General features: G+C 38.5%; 2 protein-coding genes and 1 long non-coding RNA gene across 6 annotated transcripts in view; 1 reads left to right on the top strand and 2 right to left on the bottom strand.

Annotated features, from left to right (window-relative positions):
- Window positions 1-24,999, top strand: part of LOC127864285 (uncharacterized) — a 502,833-nt gene that overhangs the window by 162,333 nt on the left and 315,501 nt on the right. The gene's annotated exons all lie outside the window — the stretch shown is intronic.
- LOC127864284 (uncharacterized) overlaps window positions 1-24,999 on the bottom strand; it is a 58,908-nt gene that overhangs the window by 15,344 nt on the left and 18,565 nt on the right. For all 3 annotated transcript variants that reach the window (XR_008041677.1, XM_052403951.1, XM_052403952.1), the window contains 19 exons: window positions 21,341-21,457; window positions 20,934-21,049; window positions 20,353-20,470; window positions 19,643-19,736; window positions 19,035-19,166; window positions 16,448-16,585; window positions 15,647-15,852; window positions 14,923-15,068; window positions 14,619-14,721; window positions 13,384-13,596; window positions 6,099-6,269; window positions 5,532-5,691; window positions 5,090-5,242; window positions 4,514-4,663; window positions 3,669-3,888; window positions 2,517-2,673; window positions 1,580-1,751; window positions 1,038-1,208; window positions 45-242 (listed from right to left, as the gene is read on the bottom strand). Coding sequence is in view for 2 of the 3 variants with exons in the window: in XM_052403951.1 (XP_052259911.1) it covers window positions 45-242; window positions 1,038-1,208; window positions 1,580-1,751; window positions 2,517-2,673; window positions 3,669-3,888; window positions 4,514-4,663; window positions 5,090-5,242; window positions 5,532-5,691; window positions 6,099-6,269; window positions 13,384-13,596; window positions 14,619-14,721; window positions 14,923-15,068; window positions 15,647-15,852; window positions 16,448-16,585; window positions 19,035-19,166; window positions 19,643-19,736; window positions 20,353-20,470; window positions 20,934-21,049; window positions 21,341-21,457 (2,935 nt within the window). In the remaining variant the exon portion in view is untranslated. The remainder of the gene's footprint in view (window positions 1-44; window positions 243-1,037; window positions 1,209-1,579; window positions 1,752-2,516; window positions 2,674-3,668; window positions 3,889-4,513; window positions 4,664-5,089; window positions 5,243-5,531; window positions 5,692-6,098; window positions 6,270-13,383; window positions 13,597-14,618; window positions 14,722-14,922; window positions 15,069-15,646; window positions 15,853-16,447; window positions 16,586-19,034; window positions 19,167-19,642; window positions 19,737-20,352; window positions 20,471-20,933; window positions 21,050-21,340; window positions 21,458-24,999) is intronic.
- On the bottom strand, window positions 6,344-12,557 carry LOC127864294 (uncharacterized). Its single transcript, XR_008041683.1, has 3 exons — window positions 11,964-12,557; window positions 10,723-11,774; window positions 6,344-10,588 (listed from the first exon to the last, which is right to left on the bottom strand). It is a non-coding gene; the product is annotated as an uncharacterized LOC127864294 (long non-coding RNA).

Here is a 24,999-nt window from a genome sequence, read left to right as displayed (position 1 = left end):
TTTCAGTAGCGCAGCTCACATATATTGACCTTACTGCCACCAACCTGACGGGTTGCTCATTGCCCCAAATTTAGCTTCGTCACTCGATGACGTAAGAGTCTGCAACAGACTACCGTTTGTGAAGTCATATATGTTCACTTGTTTTCCAAAAAACGTGACGATCGTATCCCTGCGTTTACCAGCAACGCAGAACGCTTTGGCCGCAGCATCGCCTTTAAAGGGTATGTCCATACATTGTTTTCCTGCAAACAGGCATGCGATAATAAAGATTATTAAACCTTGTTTATTTGCAAACTATTACATCGGAAACCTTTGGCAGTTATATACAATACATGTCATAGCAAGAACAAGTTTTTGATGTTTTTGGAGAGAGAGAGCAAGCCGGGATATCTCCGTCGCTAAAGAACATCATATCGACTGCATTATTGCGACCAAATATATTTGAAAGTAATTGCATCTTGGAAACTTCCAAAAGGCTTAATTGACCGTCCTTGGCCGGCTTTCCCTGTTTTAATCTAGGAAAGTTTGAATGTTTGCTGTTGGTTCCCTGCTGTATAGGAAATAGATAATAACAATAGTTTCCCTACAGATGGGGTTTTAGGAGGTAAATTGTTTGCTAAATTGAATAAATGTGGTAGATACATTTTAAGCAAATTTTTTATTTTACATTTTAAGTACTTAGAGTGGTGAAATAATGTCTTGTTTATTAATTGACATCGAATCTGGACTAAAAAAATCATCCGAAACTGGTTGCATAGCAATATCATTACGTCTTCCAGCAAATTAGTTAGTAACCACAAACACTATTAAATAACAATGGGATGTTGAAACGCAAACTATAATAGTGGAGGTATTGTCTTGGTTGATGTTGTTTTTGTGTCTTAAATCTTTGTAAAGTGATGATTTATAAGAAGAACACATATGGTTATTTAATAAATTTTCAAAAAAAATTAACATATATACATATACAATTTAAAAATTTAATATTTAAAAATACTTATTTCAATATTGTGTAATGTTTAATTGGATATGCTCACCTGTTTTGAGTGTTTCTACTTTGATTACGCTATCCACTTCCATGGCAACCCATTCGTCGCCATGACAAAACGCCACCTTTTTGCACTGACCTTTACCCGTCACGTTGCGAAGCAACCGCGGAGGGTCGATCTTGATGTTCCAGATTTTGATCTCATTCAAACCCGAGCAGACTAAAGAATGTAAAGCGTTAATAATTTCTCGATATGTGAAGATCTTGTAAAGCGTTCTCCGTTTTATAAAAAGTTATAACCAATTTATTTTGGTTTCGTTTCTGTATATGACTGTGAATTATTTCAATTTTTGGCACACCATTAAACGGTTAATAAGGACTGCTCACGTGTAATAATTGTTTCAACGCTAGGGCAATATTTGGCCTCGATTTCGCTTATATATTTTGATAAACACAATTTAAAACTGTAACAAAAGATACACTCTTACAATGTTTATGCGCCGAAAAGAACTAAACAAAAAAAACGTAAATTCAGTTTTAGTAAAAACGAAGCAGCAACTTTTGTATAAAGTTCCGCCAAGCGTAATGCACCTGTGATTACGTAACTACCACACGACATAATCGTCATCATGTCAATGTCAGACGCGTGCACGTGGATGCTGTGAAGCAGCTGACCACCGGGACGTTCCAGGATGTTGACATCGGGCTCGAACCACACTTTAGAGCTGTACTCACGTAAGCACCGTTTGAACTCGGCTGTTGTCTGAATCAAAAACAACTCCGATTCAGCCGCGTCATGCGAATATGGGTCGTATGCCAATTACGCAGTCTGGTTAGAAGCTTACCTGTCCGCAATCAAGTCATGCGAGATTTCGTGATGTCATTAGCAGACAGGGTAGCTCCTGACCCGACTGAATGCATGCGCAGGCTGGTCTGGGGCTTCGCTGACCACATGCGGCATAAGACCATTTTTTTTTGCATGAAGCGCTCAATTCACGAAGAACTTTTTAGTAAAACATTTTCGGTGATGTTCCTTGTAAAACGTTTGTATACAGTATTATAAAACCCAAACCGCATATTTTGATTATTTCTGGTTAATGAAAGGTTTCCACTTGTATGCACGGGGTTTCTTAAGTAAATACGATATTTGACTTGCAGATCTCTTATTCAATGAACTGTTAATCAATTCCCACCGAAAACATGATCTTGTATTCTTGTTTTATCTTAATGTATGTTAATAAATATGCGTCTTGTTCTGTAAAAATGAGCTTAATACATGTGCGGAAAGTGTCGTCCCTGATTAGCCTGCACTGTTAGCACAGGCTAATCAGGGACGACAACACTTTCCGCTTACATTGAATTGTTCGTTCCAAAGAAGACTCTTCTTAGCGCAAACCCAGTTTCGGCGAAAAGTGTCGTCCCTGACAAGACTGTGTTGATTGCACAGGCATATCTGGGACAAAACTTTGTGCACGTGCATTAAGACCAATTTTCATATAACCAGGCTCATATGAGCCCGGCTTCAAACCTCGTTGTCCTTCAGGCGTCCTAGTAGCTGAGGCACAAACTGAGCCGGATCCGTTTGCAGCCCCTTCCGGGAGAGCAGAAGCGCCTCCAGAATGCACTTGATCAAGGGTTCTCCGGGAAACGCCGCTTTGGCCGCCGTGAAGTCGTCGAGGAGCGCCCTGGGAGAGCCGCGAGAAACATGCGTGAATAACATACATTTAAGACGTGTTTGGCTCATGTTCCAGTGTTAATAAAAGAGACAGTAAACTGTGTCTTGTTTTTGTTTGTTGACAGTTAAAACAAATACTATTATCTATTTTCAGATGTTTTTTTAACGAAAAGCTAAAAATGTTACAGAGCAAAGTTTACTTACTTATTTCTTAAGAGCTATATAAAATGTTCACATAAGAAACTCAAACAATCTATATTAAAGTGAGATTGCACGATTTTTATATGTGTTAAATTGTTTTATATTGATAAAATATGTTACAATAACACAAAATAAGCAAGAAAAATTATATATTATATAATTGCAGACGGATTTTATAAAATGCAGCAAAGACAAATAAGCGCCCCGAGCCGATTGTGACGAGGGTAATTCGTACATATTTTCCTACAATAACCGAAGCATTCGTCTTTTTATTAGGATTGGAGTTAGTGTTCGTGTGTCGTACGAATAGATATCGTTTCTGGAAATTAAAATGATCCGTAAAACAAAATTGTGTCTTTTGTCGTATGAACAAATCTGCACTAAAACTAAATTTAGATTCACACCGTACATGCAAGATAAACATGCTGGCGAATTCGACTGTACAGACATTTTCGATTTCAGAATCAAATATCTGGCTTATTTCGCATTTTTCGACACATGTTCTCCTTCACTTTTATTCTAATTAAGATTGAAATATATGTATAATAAGTTGTTTACACATTTTATATAAATTCATTTATATTTGACAAAATCGTGTAGTCTCACTTTAACGTGTATTTAAACAGGTAAAAAAGTCATATCATCAGTCTACAATTACATCAGGTAGCTAAGTCCGCATACAATAATTACAGTGGTAACAATGACAGTAAACGACAACTAAAACCAATGATATAGGTTAAGGTCGCAACAATTTAAGTGAGTAATATAACATACGATGTGACATTTCTTAACCATAAAACTTACTCAACAGGAAGTGGGTGTAACTTAGCAACGCAGAAGTGCACGTTGGCGAGACACTCCTTCTTGAGAAGGTCAACGTTACCCGCGTGCATGCGGTGATAGGGCAGATTGTTGAGAGCCCGAATGTTGTAGTCATCCTCTCCGAAGTGAAGGGGCTGTGAGGTCACATAGCGGTCCTCTTCTATTAGATCGCCTTTAGCGTTCGAGTACGGCTTTTTTCTTCCTGGCATAAAACACTTCAAAGCTTATTTTAGCATCGTTTTCGGATAACTGGCCTTTATGCATGTGCGTAAAGTGTCTTCCAGATTAGCCTCTGCAGTCAGCAGATGCTAATCCGGGACGGCAATATCCGCCTTAACTGAATTTTCGCTAAGAAGAGACTTCCTTTAAACAAAAAATACCTTAAAACGGAAAGTGTCGTTCCTGATAAGCATGTGTAGACTGCACAGGCTTATCTGGGACTACACTGTATGCACATGCATTAAATCCGTTTTTTTACAGCGGGACGTTAATAGATACTCGCGAGCTAGCACAATAACTTTTTAACATGTATTTTCGGTGAAAAATTCGATATTGCAGGGAGTAAATGTATAAAACCAATATTAAAATTCTCTATTTATAAATGACTTGCGGCAATTCGAAAATAAAGAAACGTTTTAAAACTCATGAATACGATAATGTTCCTCATTATACTTCTATATTGGAGGATAAAAAATTATCAAAGACTAACATAGCAAATTGCGCCTGATTGAAAAATCAACGGATATTTTCATGTTTGCATACTTGTGGTTATCTTTCGTATATAACGACTAACTCTCCATACATATACTAATTATGCTCAATACTACCATTGGCCCATGTTCCCGCGAAGAAATCAGCTAGGTTGCCATGGAGACGCTTGTTCTGCGCATCATCTGCGCAGTAGCGCTCATGCGCAGCTTCCGTAAACTGACGGTGGTACCAGTTCAACACGCGCGCACCGTCTGCACCGCGCTCAACTGCGTTGAAAAACAACACATCTGTTAATTATAGTCAATCACAGAGCATCGAAAAATTACGCGCAGTGGGTATGTTGTACATGTACTTATTAAATGCCTTGGCTTATTACATGCAGAATGTAGCTTATGTTCCCGCATCTGCTGAATTTATAAGCAAGTCACTTAAAGAAAATTGAACTAAGTGTTTCTCAGTTGAAAACAAATCTGCAAGCATCAAGTGATAGCGAACCTATGATCACAAGTTCTGAAGGCAGAAGTTCAACCGCGTTGGCATTAACGCTTTATCCTAATTTTAATAATATGCGACGTTGATAATGCATCGGAAGTCCCAATATAAATCGCCATAGTACATATAACATCTTCTCAACATCTCGACGTTCGTAAAACATTACATTAAAACGAGAAAATAACAGTATATTACAATACCGATATATTGGTCGATGTCCGTCCGTATGCGCACGAGAAGTAGAGGGGGCAGTCTGCGCATGGGCGGTATCCAGTAGGCGTAGACGTCATTCAATACGTCATCATCGCAGGACAACACGTCATCAAGCTCCGCCTCTGTGATTCCGTTATTTGCTGCAGTAAATATCCATGATGATATGAATTTCGCTAAAAAGAACCTTCTATAGCATGTAGATAAACAATTGATCATCGTTCTTGGAAAGCTGGTCTTACTGTATGTGCGAAAAGTGCCGTCCCAGATTAGCATGTGTGGTCCGCACATGCCAATCAGGGAAGACATTTTACGCTTTTATTTGGTTAGTATACGATCTCTTCTTAACGAAAATCCAGTTAAGGCCGAATTAAGTGCAATAAGGCCAGTCTACCCAGAACAAGACTTAAATACAAGTGACTCAACCCCCACCTAAGGTAAGATATCCCAAGGCGCGACACACCAATATCCGGCTGTGCAGTTTCTCCAGACGACTGAACAGGAAGTCGACTGCGGTGCGAACTGTCGTCTGCAGTACTGTCCGTGACGGCGGGTCAAACGAGCGCCAAAGCATGGCTTCGTCAAACGACATCTGATCAGAATTAAACAAAATGCCAGCATAGCGTTATACAAAATAATGTATTGAAAATTCTTAGCTTGTAATTTTTGGTTTGCATCAAACGTTCAAATTTCTACTCACTTCAAATTTCTCGACTGATATGATTCTGATTTAAGACTTTTTGGATTGTACGGTTTTCAATTAGGATTACAGATGATATTGATTACTAATTATTTCAATGCTGATATACTGACTTACAAGTATTTTTGCTTGACATTTAGTGTAAGATCACAAATACAACTGGCACTAATAAACTATTCATACTGCAAAAAGAATGTTCTTTATCGGTCCGATTTAGTGTCAAAATTCTTTGTTCGTTGTATTTAAATTTCCTTCACGGATTTTCCTCATTTTTCAGTTATTAAACCTTTCCAGAACACCTTTAAGAACAGTGGTGTCGGGCACTTCCGGAATGTGCTTAGCAGGATGTCCATCTGGGGCGGGGTCAACTTCCGGTTCCGTTTTTCCGCCCACAACGACACTATGCTGAGTGCGTCCCTCTGACCTAGTTCCGGGACCTGTATGTACCTATCTTCGTCAGGAAATAATTTCTATAAAAAAACGGCAAACATGTATTTCAAGATTTTAATGAAACATTTTGCGTTTGTTGAATTATTTAAGGACTTCTTGGCGGTGTGTATTTTGTTGTAGATCTACACAGATTTCGATGTCGTTTTGTTTTTTTAACAAAGTAATACATTCATAAAAGAAAAATCAAATAAAAAATGGGGTCACCAGTGTTTTAAATAGTCAAAGGACATGTAGAAACATAACTATTCTCTATTTTTGCTCTGGTAAAACTGGTTTTAAAGAGATATAAGAAATATACCACGTTACCCAATGTATATCTTAACACTGAATGGGGCAGCCATGAGTGAACATATAGATTTTCAATGATCACAGTGGTTCAAAACAAATTTTTAAAGTAAAATTCATTTTAATTATTAAATACTTACCTACTATCTATTAGCTATAGCTTTCCAAGGGGAATTAACTCATCCGGAATTTTAACTGGGAACCGGCCACCTCATTACCGTAATACAGGCCAGGTTAAACATTACTGCAACGCAACCTAGGCAAAAATCGGTAACCAATCCTCAATATTCTTTCAATACATATACAAAATATTAATCGAATAGCGCGTTGGGAGTTGGGACTTACCGATAGTAGGTAAGTATTTAATAATTAAAATGAATTTTACTTTAAAAATTTGTTTTAATGTCATAAATACGTTACCTACTATCTATTAGCTGATTTTGAAGCTGAGGTGGGAAGGCTCGTAAATATTTTCCCATCACAGTAGAACCCATAAAAAGGGTTACCAGCTAATGACAGCCAAAACCCAAAACAAGGTTTATCAGATTATCTTCGTTAAAACGGTATTAATTTTGACTCATCAGACAGAGTAAATATGTCTATGTCAAAAAGAAGACACTTCCGTTATTGAAATTACAACAAGACCAAACACATACAAATGGTTTTGTTGGCACTTCAGAAAAAGAAGATAAAAAGATTAAAAAGGTGGTCGGATTCCTACAGAAAAAAACTTGGAGCATGTCAAGAAGTGGGGTGTGATTAATATACGCCCACGAACCAGACAAAGCTCTTACTTCATGCGGTCAGATCCTAAAAAGGAATGAATCCTTAGATAAGAGATAAGAGTAAACCTTCCTTGTAGAGGCCTAACCCTAGTTAATAGAAACCGCAGACACATCTCCCCCCCCCCTTTTTTAGGGAAATGAAGAGTGTCTTTTTAGAACCTCGAATGTACTAACACTGCTGAGATAGAACTTCAAAGCCCTGCTTGGCCATAGAAGTTTATCCTTATCTACATGTCTACCAGTTTAAGAAAACTTGGAAACTTGAAGATTTTGAGAAGTCGTATAGAGTTGATATAAGCAAGGAATCCTGGCTGACACAATAAAGTGAAGACGACATTAGATCGAACTGAAATTGGTCTTATTCAACAGAAAAAGCATGAATTTCACTTCTCAGTATGGTAAAGACATAATTAGAAGGAAAAACCCGTCTTAAAAATTATATTGGAACTGTTAATAAGGCTGATGAAAAAAATTCATAGGAAGCTCATCAAGCAACCCAATAACACAAGCCAAAACCGCTTAAGAACGAACAACATAGTGTTAATGTTCCATAGCTTGGATCAGTTCCAAATTAGCACAGAGTTGTGATGACTAACACAAAACAAGGTATACGAAAGCATAATCTCTATCCTTGATGGAAAGAAGAACACATTTCTTATCATCAAAGAAAAAGATGTATGCATCTAGCAGAGTGATTAAGGTAATAACTATGCTCTCAAATACCCAGTCAAAAAGAATTTCCAGGGAACCTCATATACCGTTCTGATGGAATTATCCTTTCAAAAGTAACAAGTATTGAAGTTCTAACAGAAATATGTTCTGCAGAAACAACTAAATAATGGCCAGACATGTAGTGGCACATGTTTGGATCTGTATACATATTTCTCTCTAAGATATGATATTTAACCTGTGCAGAAGTTCCTGAAATTAATTGTACAGGAGACTTAAAAGGTCGTAGAACCATAATCACATGATTCACTAAGTAGATACCATAAAAATATGGCAAAAACTCACTAAGATATTCCAAAACTGGCAAAATAATAGAATAACCTAAGTATCCAGTTTATGTCAAGTGGACGAATGTATAACAATCGCACACGCTGTTGATCGATTTCTACGAACTGCATTCGCGGTGTAGCATTAACACTGCGATCTATGATCGCATTTCGCGATCTATGATCGCATTTCGCTCATTACTAGCGTTAGATGAGAAACAACTTTCCTCGAAACATTTAAGCATCTACGTGTAAGCGATTTGGAAAAACACTGGCGCGCATGCGCAAATCAATTTTCATTTAACCGAAAGGAAAAAGAACTGCAGGCGTTGAGACGACCTGCTATCTTGCAAATAACGAATAAGTTCCTGGAATACAAATACAATGAGTGATAATATGTTCACCTCTGTGTCTGGAAATAAACCACGACCGATGTGTGCTAGTTGAAATCATCACAAACGAGTCGTGAAAATGTTTATAAATGAAAAAGAGCTAAAAAGAATGCTCGTCTGTATCCAACAGGTTAAGGTGTGTTAAAATTTAACCTAAGGTTCTCGAATATAATTCTAGATCAAATAGAAATGTTCGAGCCCAATATAAGATTTTGAGCTCGCTTCAGCCGAACAAACTGCAAGACCAATAGTCTGCATGTAGTCGGCGGAGATAGAAGTAGAAATAACAGATAGATGTATTTCATATTCTTATAGTATAAGTAATTCATATCCAGCACCAATTTGGATTAGCTGGTAAGGAAATTCAACCATAAACCAAATCAGCGTAGATGATTTGGCAAATAACGGTCATCAGTAGAACATGAGTATTAAAAAAATACAAAATGTCATGGAAATTGTTCAATCCATAAAATATTGGATTCAATAGAATCATAGCAAGGGTTATACAACTAGACAAGTAGAAGATAGCCGTTGCTACAAATTATGACCGATGAAAACACAAGTTAATACCGGTGATTGGTAACTGTTAACCTAACCGGAACGGTCCTTAATATGACCGGTAACGTTATTGGTTTAATGCCAAAATATGATGGAATCCATATGGTCTGACATGAATTCCGAGTATTGCTCGACAAAGAAGAACGAGCCAAAACTCAATTCCGATGGCAATGATGACGAACCCCCTCGATGACGAAGAAGAGGAGGAAGAAAACAACTACTTGTTTTGATCGGTGACTGGTGTCCGGAGATCGGTGCGCTGTGATCGGAACGAATCGGTCCTAATAAGACTGCGTCAGGATGAAAATAACTGGTGCAGAAGTCATCTAACTGATACTGTAAATCGGAAAACAATGTTAGATTATCAGTATGATAGGCACAAAGTGTCCAATGTAGTCGTGGTGGCAATATGACCTAATCCCGAAGCCTGAAATTTAAACGAACTAATGTTCGTATACAAATAAGGTTCGGTGACTGCAACATGTGTGGATGCCTAAGAAAACCAACACATGTGTAATGGTGATATGATATTCCGTAAAGGAATAATATAGAAAACGTCAATATGACCAGTAGGTTCGGAAATCCATACATGATGAATGGCGAATTCCAATATACCTGCGATGCCGAAATATTGTTTGGCTACGCTGGAAATAAAGTCTCCAAAATAATGTCTACATGAGCGTTGACGTGAACGCTTACGAGAACTGCTCATTGAAAGCGAGGTATTTTCGATGTCTATCCTATCCGATGATGATGAACGACTTCTTCTTCTGGCCAGTGCTCGATGAAGAATAGCGTGTCCGTCTACTGTTGTTGTATCTGTGGACGAATAAGATGAATAAGAAGTCAGATGATGTTTACTTATTCTTACCTTCCTTATCTTATATACCTGACTGAGACATTGACCGACGTACTGTTATAGCTCCGTTGTCAACATGTCGGGCAAAGACCGATGAATGGTGTGCGCCATAAGGTCTAGCAACGATCGACGGAGAGTGAAAAGCCGTAATCCACGTCTTGCCCGTTTCTTAGGTACCGGGAACCGGCGACTGAAATTTCCTCTCGATGACAAGATCAGTCCCCGGAAACTGGTGTTCGGTGAACGGACCGATCATGAAATATGAAACAATGACGTCACCTGCAATGTTAGATACAGTATGTCTCATAAAATACATACATGAATAGACATTAATCACCGTGCAGTTGTTGCTCCGTGGTCAATGTCCTCGGGGAAAAACCGACGTAAGAAGGTTCTTCTTAGGTACCGAGAACCCGTGACGGATATTCTTCTCCATGACAGGATCAGTCCCCGGTAACTGGTGTTCTGTAACGGACCATTCATGAAACAAATATGAAATGGTAACGTCACTAGTGTGAACCTCCGTTGGCAACGTTAGGTATACTATGCTACAATCATACATACCATAACAAACCTGAATGAGACATTGACCCACGTACCGTTGTTGCTCCGTGGTCAACGTCTACAGGCACAGACCGGTGAAGGCGAAAGCACCATGATCTGAAGACGATCGACGATGCGATAGTTCTGTGTTCCACGTCTTGTCCGTCTATGTTAATGGGAACCGTTTCCTCAACGTGTTACAGGAACATCTCTGAAACTGTGACGTCACTAGTATTGAACCTCCGTGGTCAACGTTAGGTATATATGTTATAATCATACATACCTCAACAAACCTGAATGAGACATTGACCGACGTACCGTTGTTGCTCCGTGGTCAACGTCTACGGGCACAGACCGGTAAATGGCGAACGCCCCAATGGTCCGACGACGATCGACGGAGAGGTAGCTCCGTGTTCCACGTCTTGCCCGTCTCGCCTCAATTAACGGGAACAGTACCCGGAAATTGTTTTCCGGTGAACGGACCGTCACTAAGTGAACAGTACTGTCACCGGCGATGACCCTCCAAGGTCACCGCCAACGGGCAGTTACCGACGTATGGCTCTTCTTCCCATCTTGGTGCCATAAGGTGTGATGTAGATCTACTTTCTAAGCAATATTTACTAATAGATCTCATCCTGCCCGGGAAAGAATAGCGAAGGCTAAATCATCAGATGTCCTCTCTGCAGACATCGTGTAGTTGAATATGAAAAATAAGACTAAAACATATTCAACAATTAACTGGTCCTAGACCAGATTGTCATATGGCACAATAATTATTAGCATATAATACAATTAACTAATATTATCTTAGTTACTATTGTAAAAGATAACATCAATTGTACGTATATTCAAAACAATTTAAAGACCATCATCCAGTGAAGTCACCGGACAATCAACGTCTGTTGTAGGTTCGTTGCGTTGTGGCTGATCGACGTCCGTCGGCGACCAGCTGTGTCATAAGCCCACAATACGCACACCGCACATTTGTGAAGCAAGTGCAACCGGTACATGCAAGGCAAGTGTTGTGGAAATTCCACCTTGTCTTGACATGACCACATGAACCTCTATTTTGTAAGTTCATTTCTGAAACAAAAGAAACAGAAAGAACCTACAAAAGACAAAAACAATGGTTAAAATATTAAAAGTTAAACCACAATATGTAAACAAACAAACGCTGTACAATTGGCCTCAATAATCTTTTGATGAAAAAGGCACGAAATCCTAGTTGGATTACCTTCTCAATTATTTATTGAAGAGGAAAAACGAAAAAATCGTGCTCAAGTGCATGAGTACGTACAAAAACCCGGCAAGGCTGAAACAATAAAGTTTCAACAATTTGAACATGAAATAAGTCATCCATGATCTGCGACGTCATCGGGTTTTATCATCTCTTGTATCTGCGACCATCATTAAGTCGATTATATGAAAGACAAGAGCAAAACATATTCAATAATAAAATGGTCACAGACCAGATTATCATGCGGCACATAAAATCATTATTTGTCCATAATGAAAATAATTAACATTCTCTAAGTTATTATTGTAAAAGAGAAAGTCAATGGTACGTATAATACCACTGCCGTAGATCATAAATTAAACAAAAGTTTAATTCAAAACAGATGAAAATATAATGATCATCAATTAATATTGTCATATGAAATGTAAAATCATTTTTGCACACAATGGCAAATGATAAACAATCTGTCAAAGAATTAGAAGAGCACGCTTTGCACGATCTCGTAACGCATTAGAAGAATATTTACACTGTACAATTTTCCTCAACTGCGTATTGACGAAGATCACGATATACACGTGCTCATGTACATGAGAATGTACCTAAAACGCAGCAAAGCTGAAAACAAGTTTCACGCATTAAAAAAAAACGTTTTGCACGTGCTCTTTCGCGCCTAAAACACCCAGCATGGTAGAAATAAACGATTGTTCAACAAAAGAAAGCATGGCTTACCTTTACAACTGAAACAAAAGTCCATAAAATCCACATAAAATATTCCGAATAAGAAGTACAAAGATAAATAACACAATTTATCTATGAAAAACCCCAATCAACCAAGTGAAATAAATCGAAAAACAATTTTCAATTCAGAGCTGTAAAAGACACGTCTACACCTGGTCGATCCGGAAAGAATATTGAGGATTGGTTACCGATTTTTGCCTAGGTTGCGTTGCAGTAATGTTTAACCTGGCCTGTATTACGGTAATGAGGTGGCCGGTTCCCAGTTAAAATTCCGGATGAGTTAATTCCCCTTGGAAAGCTATAGCTAATAGATAGTAGGTAACGTATTTATGACATTAAAATTGATAGTATATCATATGTAACACATTTTCTTTATATTTTATGCATTTCGCCCTATGTTGATACTCTGAGGACGTTCGTGGGAATGATCCGATTCGGAAGTCAAAATATATTTTTGTTACTGTTGGAAACAGTGAATTCTCAGTTTTCAATCAATATTATTTCCCTATAAATCACAGGACAGCATAAATTAATAACTAAATCAATAATAATAACAAAATAACTGGCAATAGACAAGCTACTGACAACTGAATATTAATGTAGGTTCGTGTGTTGCTCTTTATCACTCATAACAAGGCTAAACATGTACAGCCGGGAGTACTTCTATGAATAAGAATTCGCCCTAACATTGTTTTTAATCTTTATACTAGTACACTTGTTGCCTTTTTAAAAGTTCCGCTACCTTGAGGGCTGGAAACGTCTCGTATTTCTCCTCTGGAAGTGATGACATGACAATCTTACAGTGAGGCGGCAGTGAGGCCGGAAGCCACATCAAAGAGTGGCCATGGTGTGAGGTGTCCAGCTGGTCAAGCGAGTCCAAGATGACCACGAGTGGACACTCTGCCGTGCCTTGCTCTAAGAGCAGATTTAACTGGACTTTTAGAAGGTCAATTGTCTGAAAAAGAGAAATGAATGAAGCAATACAAGAAAGGAGTTTTTTTAAGAAAATATTATGGCACCCGATATGCATACGAGTCACGCCCTTAAAAAATGGGCTTGGTGCATGTGCTCAAGTGTCGGCCATTAGTAGCATGTGCTCTCCGTTTAGGCTAATCAGGGACGACACCTTCCGCCTTAACTGGATTTTCGTGTGAAATAGACTTCCTTTAAACGAAAAATTCCACAATATCGTACTGCATAGGCTAATATGGAACGCACTGGCATTTATCCCTTTTTCCCACAACGAGGCTCATATGCATCTTGAAAGGAAATAACCTGGGACTGGCATTATACAATATTTAAGACTGTACGACCAGATTTAAAATGTGAGCATGACTATGACAAAAAAGTCAAATCTGAAGAAAAACAAAACGAGCAAAAAAAGAATAAGGCAAATATGAAAGGAATGATTTGTTATGATGAAGAAGAAGATGATGATGATGATGATTATGATGATGATGATGATAATGATGATAATGATAATGATGATAATGATGATGATGATGATGATGATGATAATGATGATGATGATGATGATGATGATGATGATGATGATGATGATGATGATGATGATGATGATGATGATGATGATGATGATGATGATGATGATAATGATGATGATGATGATGATGATGATGATGATGATGATGATGATGATGCTGATGATGGTGATGATGATGATGATGATGATGATGATGATGATGATGATGATAATGATGATAATGATGATGATAATGATGATAATGATGATGATTATGATAATAATTATAACTATGATGAGCATGATGATAATGAAGAGAGTAATGATACTTATGGTGATGATGATTATTATTATATTGATGGTGGTGATGATGGCGATGATGATTATGACGATGGTGATAATGAAGATGATGGCGATGATGATGATTATGGCGACGACGAAGACGATGATTACGACGATGATAATTATGGCAAAGGTCATGATTATCAAACACGTACCAGTTCGGCTCGAAGGCTTTGATTCCCCAGGATACTCAGTTGTTGCACCAGACTCTGTAGCAGAGGTAGTACGGAAGAACTCTCCACGGTTGTACCGAGAAACCTGCGACCCAGAGAAATGTGCGTCATGTGAAGTGTTTTCACGTTTTTAGAAAATCAACCTAAATCAAAATTGCTCAAACGATATTTCATGTTGGAAATCTTAGTTTAAACAGTGTTAAGTGTATGTGTGTTTTAATGAATCCTAAAACTTTCCGGTCCGAGGACGCTCAAGATATACTCAAATCGACATAGCATAAGTTACCTTAACACGAGCTTGGGCGTCTTGGGCAGCCACGTCTTGCAGAGTTTCGCCGTCATCGCCAGGATTGAAGTTTTGCCCGTACCACTGATCCCGTGAACCACGAGCGGGGCCTTTGCCGATTGGTCCAGCAGGTAGGATTTGATCCGCTGTAAGCGAAAAATGCACAGTGGCGACGGCCACAAATGAGGCTCGTTCTGTGGAAACTGGGCTTAATGCATGTGCGTAAAGTGTCGTCCCTGATTAGCATGTTCAGTCCGCACAGGCTAAGTAAGGACAACACTTTCCGACTAGACTTAGATTTTCGTTTTTAAGAGATATAATTTAAATGAAAAATTAAAAAGCGGAAAATGCCGTTCATGATTTGCCTGTACGGACTGCACGGGCTAAATTTGGGACACGTTTTGTAGTTGCTTAATGTTTAACAATAATTAAACATCCACATAATATTAACACAAATACTATATTATAGTCCTAATACACAAGTAGCCACCAATACATTGCACTCAGCAACTGCTAAATAAGATAACCATTTGTGCCAATTCATTTACGCATTTACGATTACCGCTATGCCTGGAAAAGTTGGGGATCATTAATTTAAAACCCAAACATACTCAAATGCGAGAGAGCATTACACTATTCGGTAAACTGGTCTTAGGGAAATCGCATATGATTCACCAAATCGATAGCGTTGGAATGTTGAAAGGATAAAAATATGCGCGCGCACCTCCAGCGTCTCGGTACGTCCATGGAACTCCGCGCACTTTGCCTGGCACAACCGGATGTGCTGCATACATTCCTCGGTGAGTCGGTCGTGCAGGAGCTTTCGATTCTGAATAGCTTGCGTCACGAGGGAGATCATAATGTCCGTGAAGTCCTTGCAGAGACGCGTCAGGTACTTCCGTTGTTCTGCGCTGGTATCCGGCTCTATACCTGCGGCGCAAACCGGATGTGCGTAATACCTTACACGTAATACGTTTATTCAATTACACTTCAACATGAATATAAAAATCAAGCAATCTTAGCATTTTCATTGGTAACAAAACAATTGTCTTGACATAAGTTTGATTGCATTGAAGGTGTAGATGTTTATTAGCAATATTTGTTAACTCGTCCGCATATACAATCCCCATTGTGGAAACACTGTAACTGTTAATGTTATAAAGTGTCTCCGCATAATCCGTTTGATTGTCTCTAAGTCGAAGAGAGCGTCTCCCGTGCGGTTGTGTTAGTTAGACGCGGGGCTTTTGACGTCTAAAATCGCGCGTCACTGTCATTGAGTTTTAACCCTTTCCCGCTCAGAAGCAGACTGAAAATGGATGTATGCAACCAGCATAAAACCAGAACAGAATACGAGTAACTCGCAGTCTGTTCAGGTTTTATACTGTTTGCTATTTATCAGTATGCCTTTAAAACTTGAGAAAGGTCTAACATTTGATTTTATTTTTAAGGTCATACAAAGTGCGCATCTGAGAGGTAAAGGGTTAAGCGAATGTATACACGACCGGCCTTTGATCTCCCGACATACCGTGCTTGCCGACCCATTGCACGTTGTAGTGGAAGATATGGTCGGGATTCAGGCGCCGCTCCATCCGGTGCTCCTTGAGTTCCTGCAACATCCGTTGAGCCCTCTCTACCTTCTGCGCACCCAGATTGAATTTGCACTCTGCAATACATCCGAACGTATAATCAAGTGACAACACACGCTGTACGTGAGCACGTGACTATACGCGACAAAATTAACCACGTGACAGAACGAACCACGCAACAACACACACTACGTGACCCCGTGACTGTATGTGACAGAATGAACGACGCGACAGAACGAACTACGTCAGAACACACACTGTACGTGAGCACATGACTAAACGTTACAAAAAAAACACGTGACAACACACTGCGTGAGCAAGTGACTGTATGTGACAGAATGAACGACGTGACATATAGTAACACGTCAGAACACACACTGTACGTGAGCACATGACTAAACGTAACAGATCACACTAGTGAGCGCGTGACTTAACGTGACATAATGAACCACGTGACAGAACGAACCACTTGACAACACAAACTACATGAGCACGTGACTATACGTTACAGAATGAACCACATGGCAAAACGAACCACGTGACAACACACATTACGTGAGCATGTGACTTTATGTGACAGACTGAACCACATGACAGAATGAACCACTTGACAACACACACTTGGTGTGCACGTGACTAAGCGACAGAATAAACAACGTTACAGAACTAACCATGTGATAACACACACTGCACATAAGCACTTGACAATACGTGACAGAAAGAACCACGTGACAGAACGAAAAACGTGAAAACACACACACTAAGTGAGCACGTGACTATACATGACAGAATGAATCACATGACAACACAAACTACGAGAGCACGTGACTGTATATGACAGAATAAACGACGTAACAGAACGAACCACGTCAGAACACACACAATACGTGAGCACATGACTAAATGTGACAAGACGAACCTGATGACAACACACACTACGTAAGCATGTGACTGTATGTGACAGAATGAACGACGTGACAGAACAAACCACGTCAGAACACACACAGTACGTGAACACATGACTAAACATGACAGAACGAACCACTTGACAACACACACTATGTGAGAACGTGACTACACGCGACAGAATGAGCGACGTGACAGAAAGAACCTTGTGACAACGCACAGCACGTAATCACGTGACTATATGTGACAGAATGAACCCCAACGTGACAGAACGAACCACGCGACAACATATACTACGTAAGCACGTGACTATACGTGACAGAATGAACCACATGACAGAACGAACCACGTTAAAGCACACACTACGTAAGCAGGTGACTTTACGCGACAGAATAGACAACGTTACAGAACAAGCCATGTGATAACACATACTGTACGTGAGCAGGTGACTACTCCTTGACAGAAAGAACCACGTGACAGAACGAACCACGTGAAAACACGCACTATGTGAGCACGTGACTATACGTGACAGAATAAACCACCTGACAACACACACTACGTTAGCACGTGGCTTTATGTGACAAAATGAATCACATGAAAGAATAAACTACGTGACAACACACAATACGTGAGCACGTGACGATACGTGACAGAACGAATTGCGTGACAGAATGAACTACGTGACAACACACTACGTGAGCACGTGACTATGCGTGATAGAATCGATCCAAGCACAATACGTGAGCATGTGATATATGTAACAGAATGAATCAAGTGACAACACACACTACGTAAGCACGTTACTATACGTGCCAGAACGAACCACGTTACAACACACCATACGTGAGCACGTGACGATACGTTAAAAAATGAATCACGTGACAGACGGAACCATGTGACAACACACACTTCGTAAGCACTTGACAATACGTGACAGAATGAATCTCGTTACAGAATAAACTACGTGACAACACACACTACGTGAGCACGTGACTATACGTGACAGAATGGATCCAATGACAACACACACTACGCGAGCACGTGACTATATGTGAAAGCATGAACCACGTGACCGTATGAACAAGGTGGCGACAACAATAACTGCGTCACAGCACGATCTACGTGATAAGAATAACTACCCGACCACATTATTCACTAGACATACAGCATTAACATTTATCATTCACATTTTGCTCATCGATCATTTGAAAGATAGCAAATATTATCCGAATAGACGTTATGTAAAATTAATTAATTAAATAATACTATTCCTTAAAGAATAGGCACGATATTAAGATACGAGAACATTGATGTACACATTGATCTTACGTTTTTACATATGAGTCTCGCCCTTGGAAAACTGGGCAAAATGCACGCGCGCAAAGTATCGTCCCGGATTAGCATGTGCGGTTCGGTGATGACACTTTCCGCCTACAATGGATTTTCGTTTAGATGAGACATCCTTTGCATGAACAATTCCATTAAATCGGAAAGTGTCGTCCTTGATTAGCCTGTGCGGACTGTAGCCTACTCTTGGACAACACTTTACGCACATGCATTAATCCCAGTTTTTTCAGAGCGAAGCTCGTTGATAATTCATGTTCGTGCGCATGCGCTCACCGGTGTATCTGGAGAGTTCCCAGCTGCTCTCCTGGCGGTCTATGTCCTCGATGTTCCGGCGCAGCCAGATGGCCTGCCTGGCGATGAAGTCCTCCGCCTTGAGCAGACCTTCCTCCACTTCCGTCTCCGTCACTATAGCAACGAACCACACCGGTATTCACCATATTGAATTTAAAGCTTGGATACACGCTCACTCCTCCTCAAATGTTATGTGTAATGTGTATATTACTTTCTGATCTTTTTTATTTGTTTGTAAAACAAAAACAAGTGTATTAATCTCTCAAAGTTTTTCACGTTCATATTGTAAACTAACTGTATAAAAATGCGTTACTTTAACTACCGAACCAATTGTTTATAGCCATTAAGATTAATATACATGTACCGCAGTCGAATGCCTTTATTTACATGCGAACAAAAAGTGTTAAAAAACCAACAACAGCAACAGAAACAATAACAAACAAACAAAATAACAATAAATATTCAGCATACCCTGGATAGAAGAATGGACTTCAGACTCCGAATAAAAATACTAAAACGCTTGCGTTCGCAGATATGCTGATAATCAAATGATCGTATATAATGGTACATCAGTATATGAGGCGGCCTACCGGAAATTATGTACTTCCGGGCCTTTTCCTGGTCGAACACCCTGGTGGCGGCTGACTCCAGAGCGTCCTGCATTTGCTCGCTCTCCTTCGTCCACTGATGGCATGTAACGAATAAAACGTGTGAAACATATGAAGATTGTATGACCCGCGTCATGCGATATGCGGAAAGCGTAGCTCCAGACGAGCCTGCACATTCGCCGGCTACGTTGTTCGCTGATGATACCACGAAACAATGCGTGACATGCAAACGGACAGCCAAGTCCGTATATTTAATAAGACGAACTGTTTGCATGACGCGCCTGATAAAATAACTGTTTATAAATAATGAAGGAATGCCACTGTTCTCACTATCGATATAACAAAAAGTGAATGGGTTTATCTGTTGTACATTAATGTTGTTGAACAGCATTTTATCAATATATATTTTTTTTTTCAAATGTTGCATACAGAAATTTCAGATTTACATTCGGCTTAGATTTAAATTCAAAAAGATTAACAATTATAAACCAAAACTGTGGTTTTTCTTTTGTGGCAATACTCTGAGTGCTCTGTTCCAAAAAGAAATGAGATACGGTAATGATGTATGGTTATTTGTGTATTCAATTTTTATCGACGTGGGCATAGTTTGAGTCTTTAGACAAAGCCATTATCAAGAGATAACAAGCGTCAGAAATCACTAAAATATCGGCCTATAAAAGTCATAAACAAACCTGCTCTTTTGCGCCTTTCTGCATGCCTTTGTCCTTGCTAATGTATTCCGGAATGTGCGTGCTGATGGAAGTAAGGATGTAAGCGGGAGGCACCGCGTTGTCGTCCCTGGTATACCACCTACAAGGGAATGCGTTTCGCACCTGAGGCTGCATTATGTGAGGACCTGGAGTGTGTCCTAGCTCTCCTACCTTATAAACTTACTACATTGACAAAAGTTGGGACGACTTTTTAATACTAGCTGCATTTCAGCATTCCAAATATTCAGTTCTTATTGAAACATTTACAATTGTGGTGTGGTGTTGTGTTGATGGGGGAAGGCCGGAGTACCCGGAGGAAATCCCATCTGTCCGGTATGGTGAACACCGACCAAACTCACATAATTCCGGGAACAGGGATTGAACCCGGGTCGCCGCGGTGAGAAGTGGTAAGAAGCGTGTACTGCGCTAACCGGTTAGTCTGATTTTTTTTATATTCTGGATTTAACTCAACTAATCACAGCTGTCCTTAAAGTATGTACCCGATGCTGATAAATCTTAAAAAACACCAAGATAAATTAAGCCGGACCGGAAGTTGTTCTTACTTGTGGAAGAGCCGGACGGTCTCCGGGTCCTCGACTTGCGTCATGAGAGGCTCGAACTCATCTGCCGCGATCACCCGAGGGAACGCGATGTAGCCGTACTTGTGGGACAGAAGCGACTGCGATAGGAAACTGGTCATTATAACAGCCTAGTTCAGGGAATTTGGGCTTAATGTATGTGCTTAAGGTGTTGTCAAAGATTAGCATGTGCAGTCCGCAAAGGCTAATCAGGGACGACACTTTCCGCTTGTTTGATTATTTTCATTTAAACGAAGTGTCTTCTTAGTGAAAATCCAGTTTAGGCGGAAAGTGAGGACCCAGATTTTCCTATATAATATATTTACACAAGTTTTTCCAAGAACGAGGCTTATAAGAAGCAAACAGGATGACCATGTCCCGGAAGTACGTACCACGAAGCTGGGCCCAGTGGAGAGCTGCTGACACAGCCTGAGTTCCTTGAGACAGAGTTCAGTCCCCATGTGGTCATCAGTGGCCTCGTCTCGGACACCCCAACGCATGTCCACTACCTGCAAGACATAGCGAGAAGACGCTTGGTAACTACATTTAGTGTTTGTATTTCGAAGTCTTTCCGTGCCTGAGGCAGCATTATGTGAGGACTTGGAGTGTGCCCTAGCAATCCTACATAATGTGCTTCCTACAATCATGAAATATAGCTTCACTTTACAGACATGTAGTTTTAACTTACAGATTTTCCATTCTGGTGGGGTCTTGTATTCTGTGGGGGCGGAATAGCCGGAGGAAACCTCACCTGTCCGATATGGTGACCACCAGCCAAACTCACATGAATCCAAAACCGGGTATTTAACCCTGGTCGCCGATGTGAGATGCGCGTGTACTAACCACTGCGCTAACCGGACAGAAACCACAGCATTTAAAAACACGAGCTAGTTTTAGTTGTTCGCTTGCTTCGCTAAGACAGCGAGTGTGTGTATGTATGCTACGATAAAATCAATCTTCCATTCTTATGGCAAAAACTCACTTCACAAAATATAAGCACGAAAATTATTAATGCTATTAAAGCGATGTATTCCACGGTCAGATCTGTAGTGAAAAACAATAATGAGCTATCGGATATCCTATACTCACACCAAGGAGTAAAACAAGGTGACTGCGGCTCATCGCTACTGTTTATGATGTTCGTGAACGATATATTAAACAATATCAATTCGAATATCGACAATGTATTTTCCATCAATGAAATAAAGTTATTTCTAATACTCTATGCAGACGATCAAGTTTTATTTGCGACTTCACCCGCCGCGTTACAATCTATGCTAAAGGACATTGAGATATACTGCAATACATGGAAATTAAAGATAAACACCTTAAAAACAAAAATCATGATATTTGAAAGAAGCACCAGATATACGAATATAGATTTCTTCTTAAACAACGAAAAGCTCGAAATTGTCAATTCCTTTAAATACTTAGGGGTCAATTTCTTTAAAAACGGAAACTGGAACAGAACTCAAAAGAACATCTCAGAACACGCATCAAAAGCTATGCATAAATTATTTTCCGTGTTCAATCAATATGAATTTAAATTAGAAGAGAAACTCAAATTATTTGATGTATTAATATCCCCAATTCTCAATTATTCTGCTGAAGTTTGGGGTAATCATATGGCAAAAGACATAGAACTAATACATTCAAAATTTTTACGCAAATTATTGTGTGTAAAAACATCAACCAATCTTGTAGGATTATACGGAGAACTAGGTAGGATCCCGATGCATGAACACAGAAAAATTATTATGTTCCGATATTGGATAAAAATCTTAAATTTAAATGAAAATAGTATTATAAAACAAGTTTATCTCCTATTGAAAAACGACGCCGACAACGGAATCAATTATAACAAAAACAATTGGGCGTCACAAATAAAAGAAATGTTAGAACAATTAGGGTTAACAAATTTATGGATTAATCAAGAACGTATTACTATATCATTAGAGAGCATAAAAATTAGAATATTAGATCAATTTAAACAAAATTGGTTAAGTAACATTAATCAATCTGGCAGACTTAGCACATATTGTATTTTTAAAACCAAATTTGAATTTGAACCGTATTTGCACATAATCAAACAAAATAAATATAGAATAGCACTAAGTAAATTCAGACTATCATCGCATAATCTAGAAATTGAACAAGGACGTTACTATAATATAGAGAGAGCAGAACGAAAATGCAAAATATGTTGTACAAATTTAATAGAAAACGAATATCACTTCATGTTAACATGCCCACTATACTCACATCTAAGAAGAAAATACTTCAAATCATATTACTGTAGATGGCCAACATTAACCAAATTTAAATCGCTCATGTCAACTACAAATAAATGTGAACTTCTTCAAATTGCAAAATATATTTACGATGCAAGTAGACTAAGAGAAGAACTCGTAAGCATGTAACTTTCTGACAAAAAAAAAATAATTATCATTGCTTCAAACGTCAATGAAAATTGAATTACTAATTGACTTAACTAATTGTCTGTATATATGTACATTATTCAACTTTTCGCATCGATAACATACATCATTTTATTTGTTGAGAGTGTATGTGAAATACTAGTTTTACTATGTTAATGTATATATATGTACATTAGTCAACATTTTTCATCGATAACATGTACCATTTATACTATGCTGTATATGTGAAATATTGGTAAAATTAATACTACATTGTATATGTGAAATATTGGTTTTACTATATCGATATGCCAAAAGCATGCACTATTGTAATATTTATATATTCTAAATAGTTTTCTTAATATACCAAAAAGCGATTTCGGTATATTATGTTTATGTTAACAAATAAATATTTAATGACCATCAAGCACTAACATTGCATTCACGATCTTTGACCTGTAATACTAATATCTTTCTTCCTCTGTATTCAACTAACAATCACAGCAATCTTTACCTGAAGAATTACCATTTGCTTTATCTAATTGTAGGCTAGAAGCTTATTTGTAGCTTAATTGCCGAAATAAATGTTGTTGTTGTTGTTGTTGTTGTTGTATGTAATCAATAGTGTTAAACAGCTTGTGCGACGACATTGGCAAGTTTGTCATTGAAATCTGTACATAGTGGCTGCTTTCAGGGAAAACAGGGCTTAATGCATGTCAAATAAATTGTGTCACAGATTAGCCTGTGCAATGAGCACAAGCTTATCAAGGACAACTTTTTCTGATTAACAAATATATGCAAATTATAGGACATATATATGAAAATTTTACAACAATCATATGGAATAATTGCACACACATATGACAGTTAAGAACACACAAATATTTTTAAAATTATACCACACAAATATCAGAATTATACCATATATATATATAAAATATTTCAGACATATATGAACTTTTGGGACATATATATGAAAATATCGAACATAGATATGAAATTATACAACATATACAACATATATTTGTTATGCAATACATATATCGGATTTTACCATATATATATATATATATATATATATATATATATATATATATATATATATGGATTTATACAACATATATGCAACTATACCACACAAAAATGGAAATATAAAACATACACATTCAAATATACCACATAAGTATGGAAACATTGAATTTTGCAACGTTTGACACGCCATAATATCCATGCAAACTTAATGATCTGCGTTAAATATTTTCTTTATAACTGCCATGTATAACTCTTTGCGAAATTGTCATGTCAGGCTATTTCAATTGAAACCCGTTGAATGCTTTCATTTCAAGTTTACACTCAACATCCATGGCAAATAGCCCCATGCTTGGAATGGAATCAAATTACATGTACACTAATCCCATTAAGTTAACAATTTTGACATGTCTTGTACTTCTTATTAAATAATCTTCAAGTATTTGTCCACAATACTTAATTTTAACTTTATTTCTGTACTACTAAATTTTGCTAATAACTGGTCCTGCCCCCGAGAAAGATTCATTGACTGTTTATGAGCTATTCATTAAAATCATAGTCAGTTCATGAACAATTCATGAATAAGTTGGATGCCATGGTCAAGA

This window comes from Dreissena polymorpha, chromosome 1, assembly GCF_020536995.1.
Source record: "Dreissena polymorpha isolate Duluth1 chromosome 1, UMN_Dpol_1.0, whole genome shotgun sequence".
NCBI classification, from domain to species: domain Eukaryota; kingdom Metazoa; phylum Mollusca; class Bivalvia; order Myida; family Dreissenidae; genus Dreissena; species Dreissena polymorpha.
This window is presented reverse-complemented; position numbering and strand designations above follow the sequence as displayed.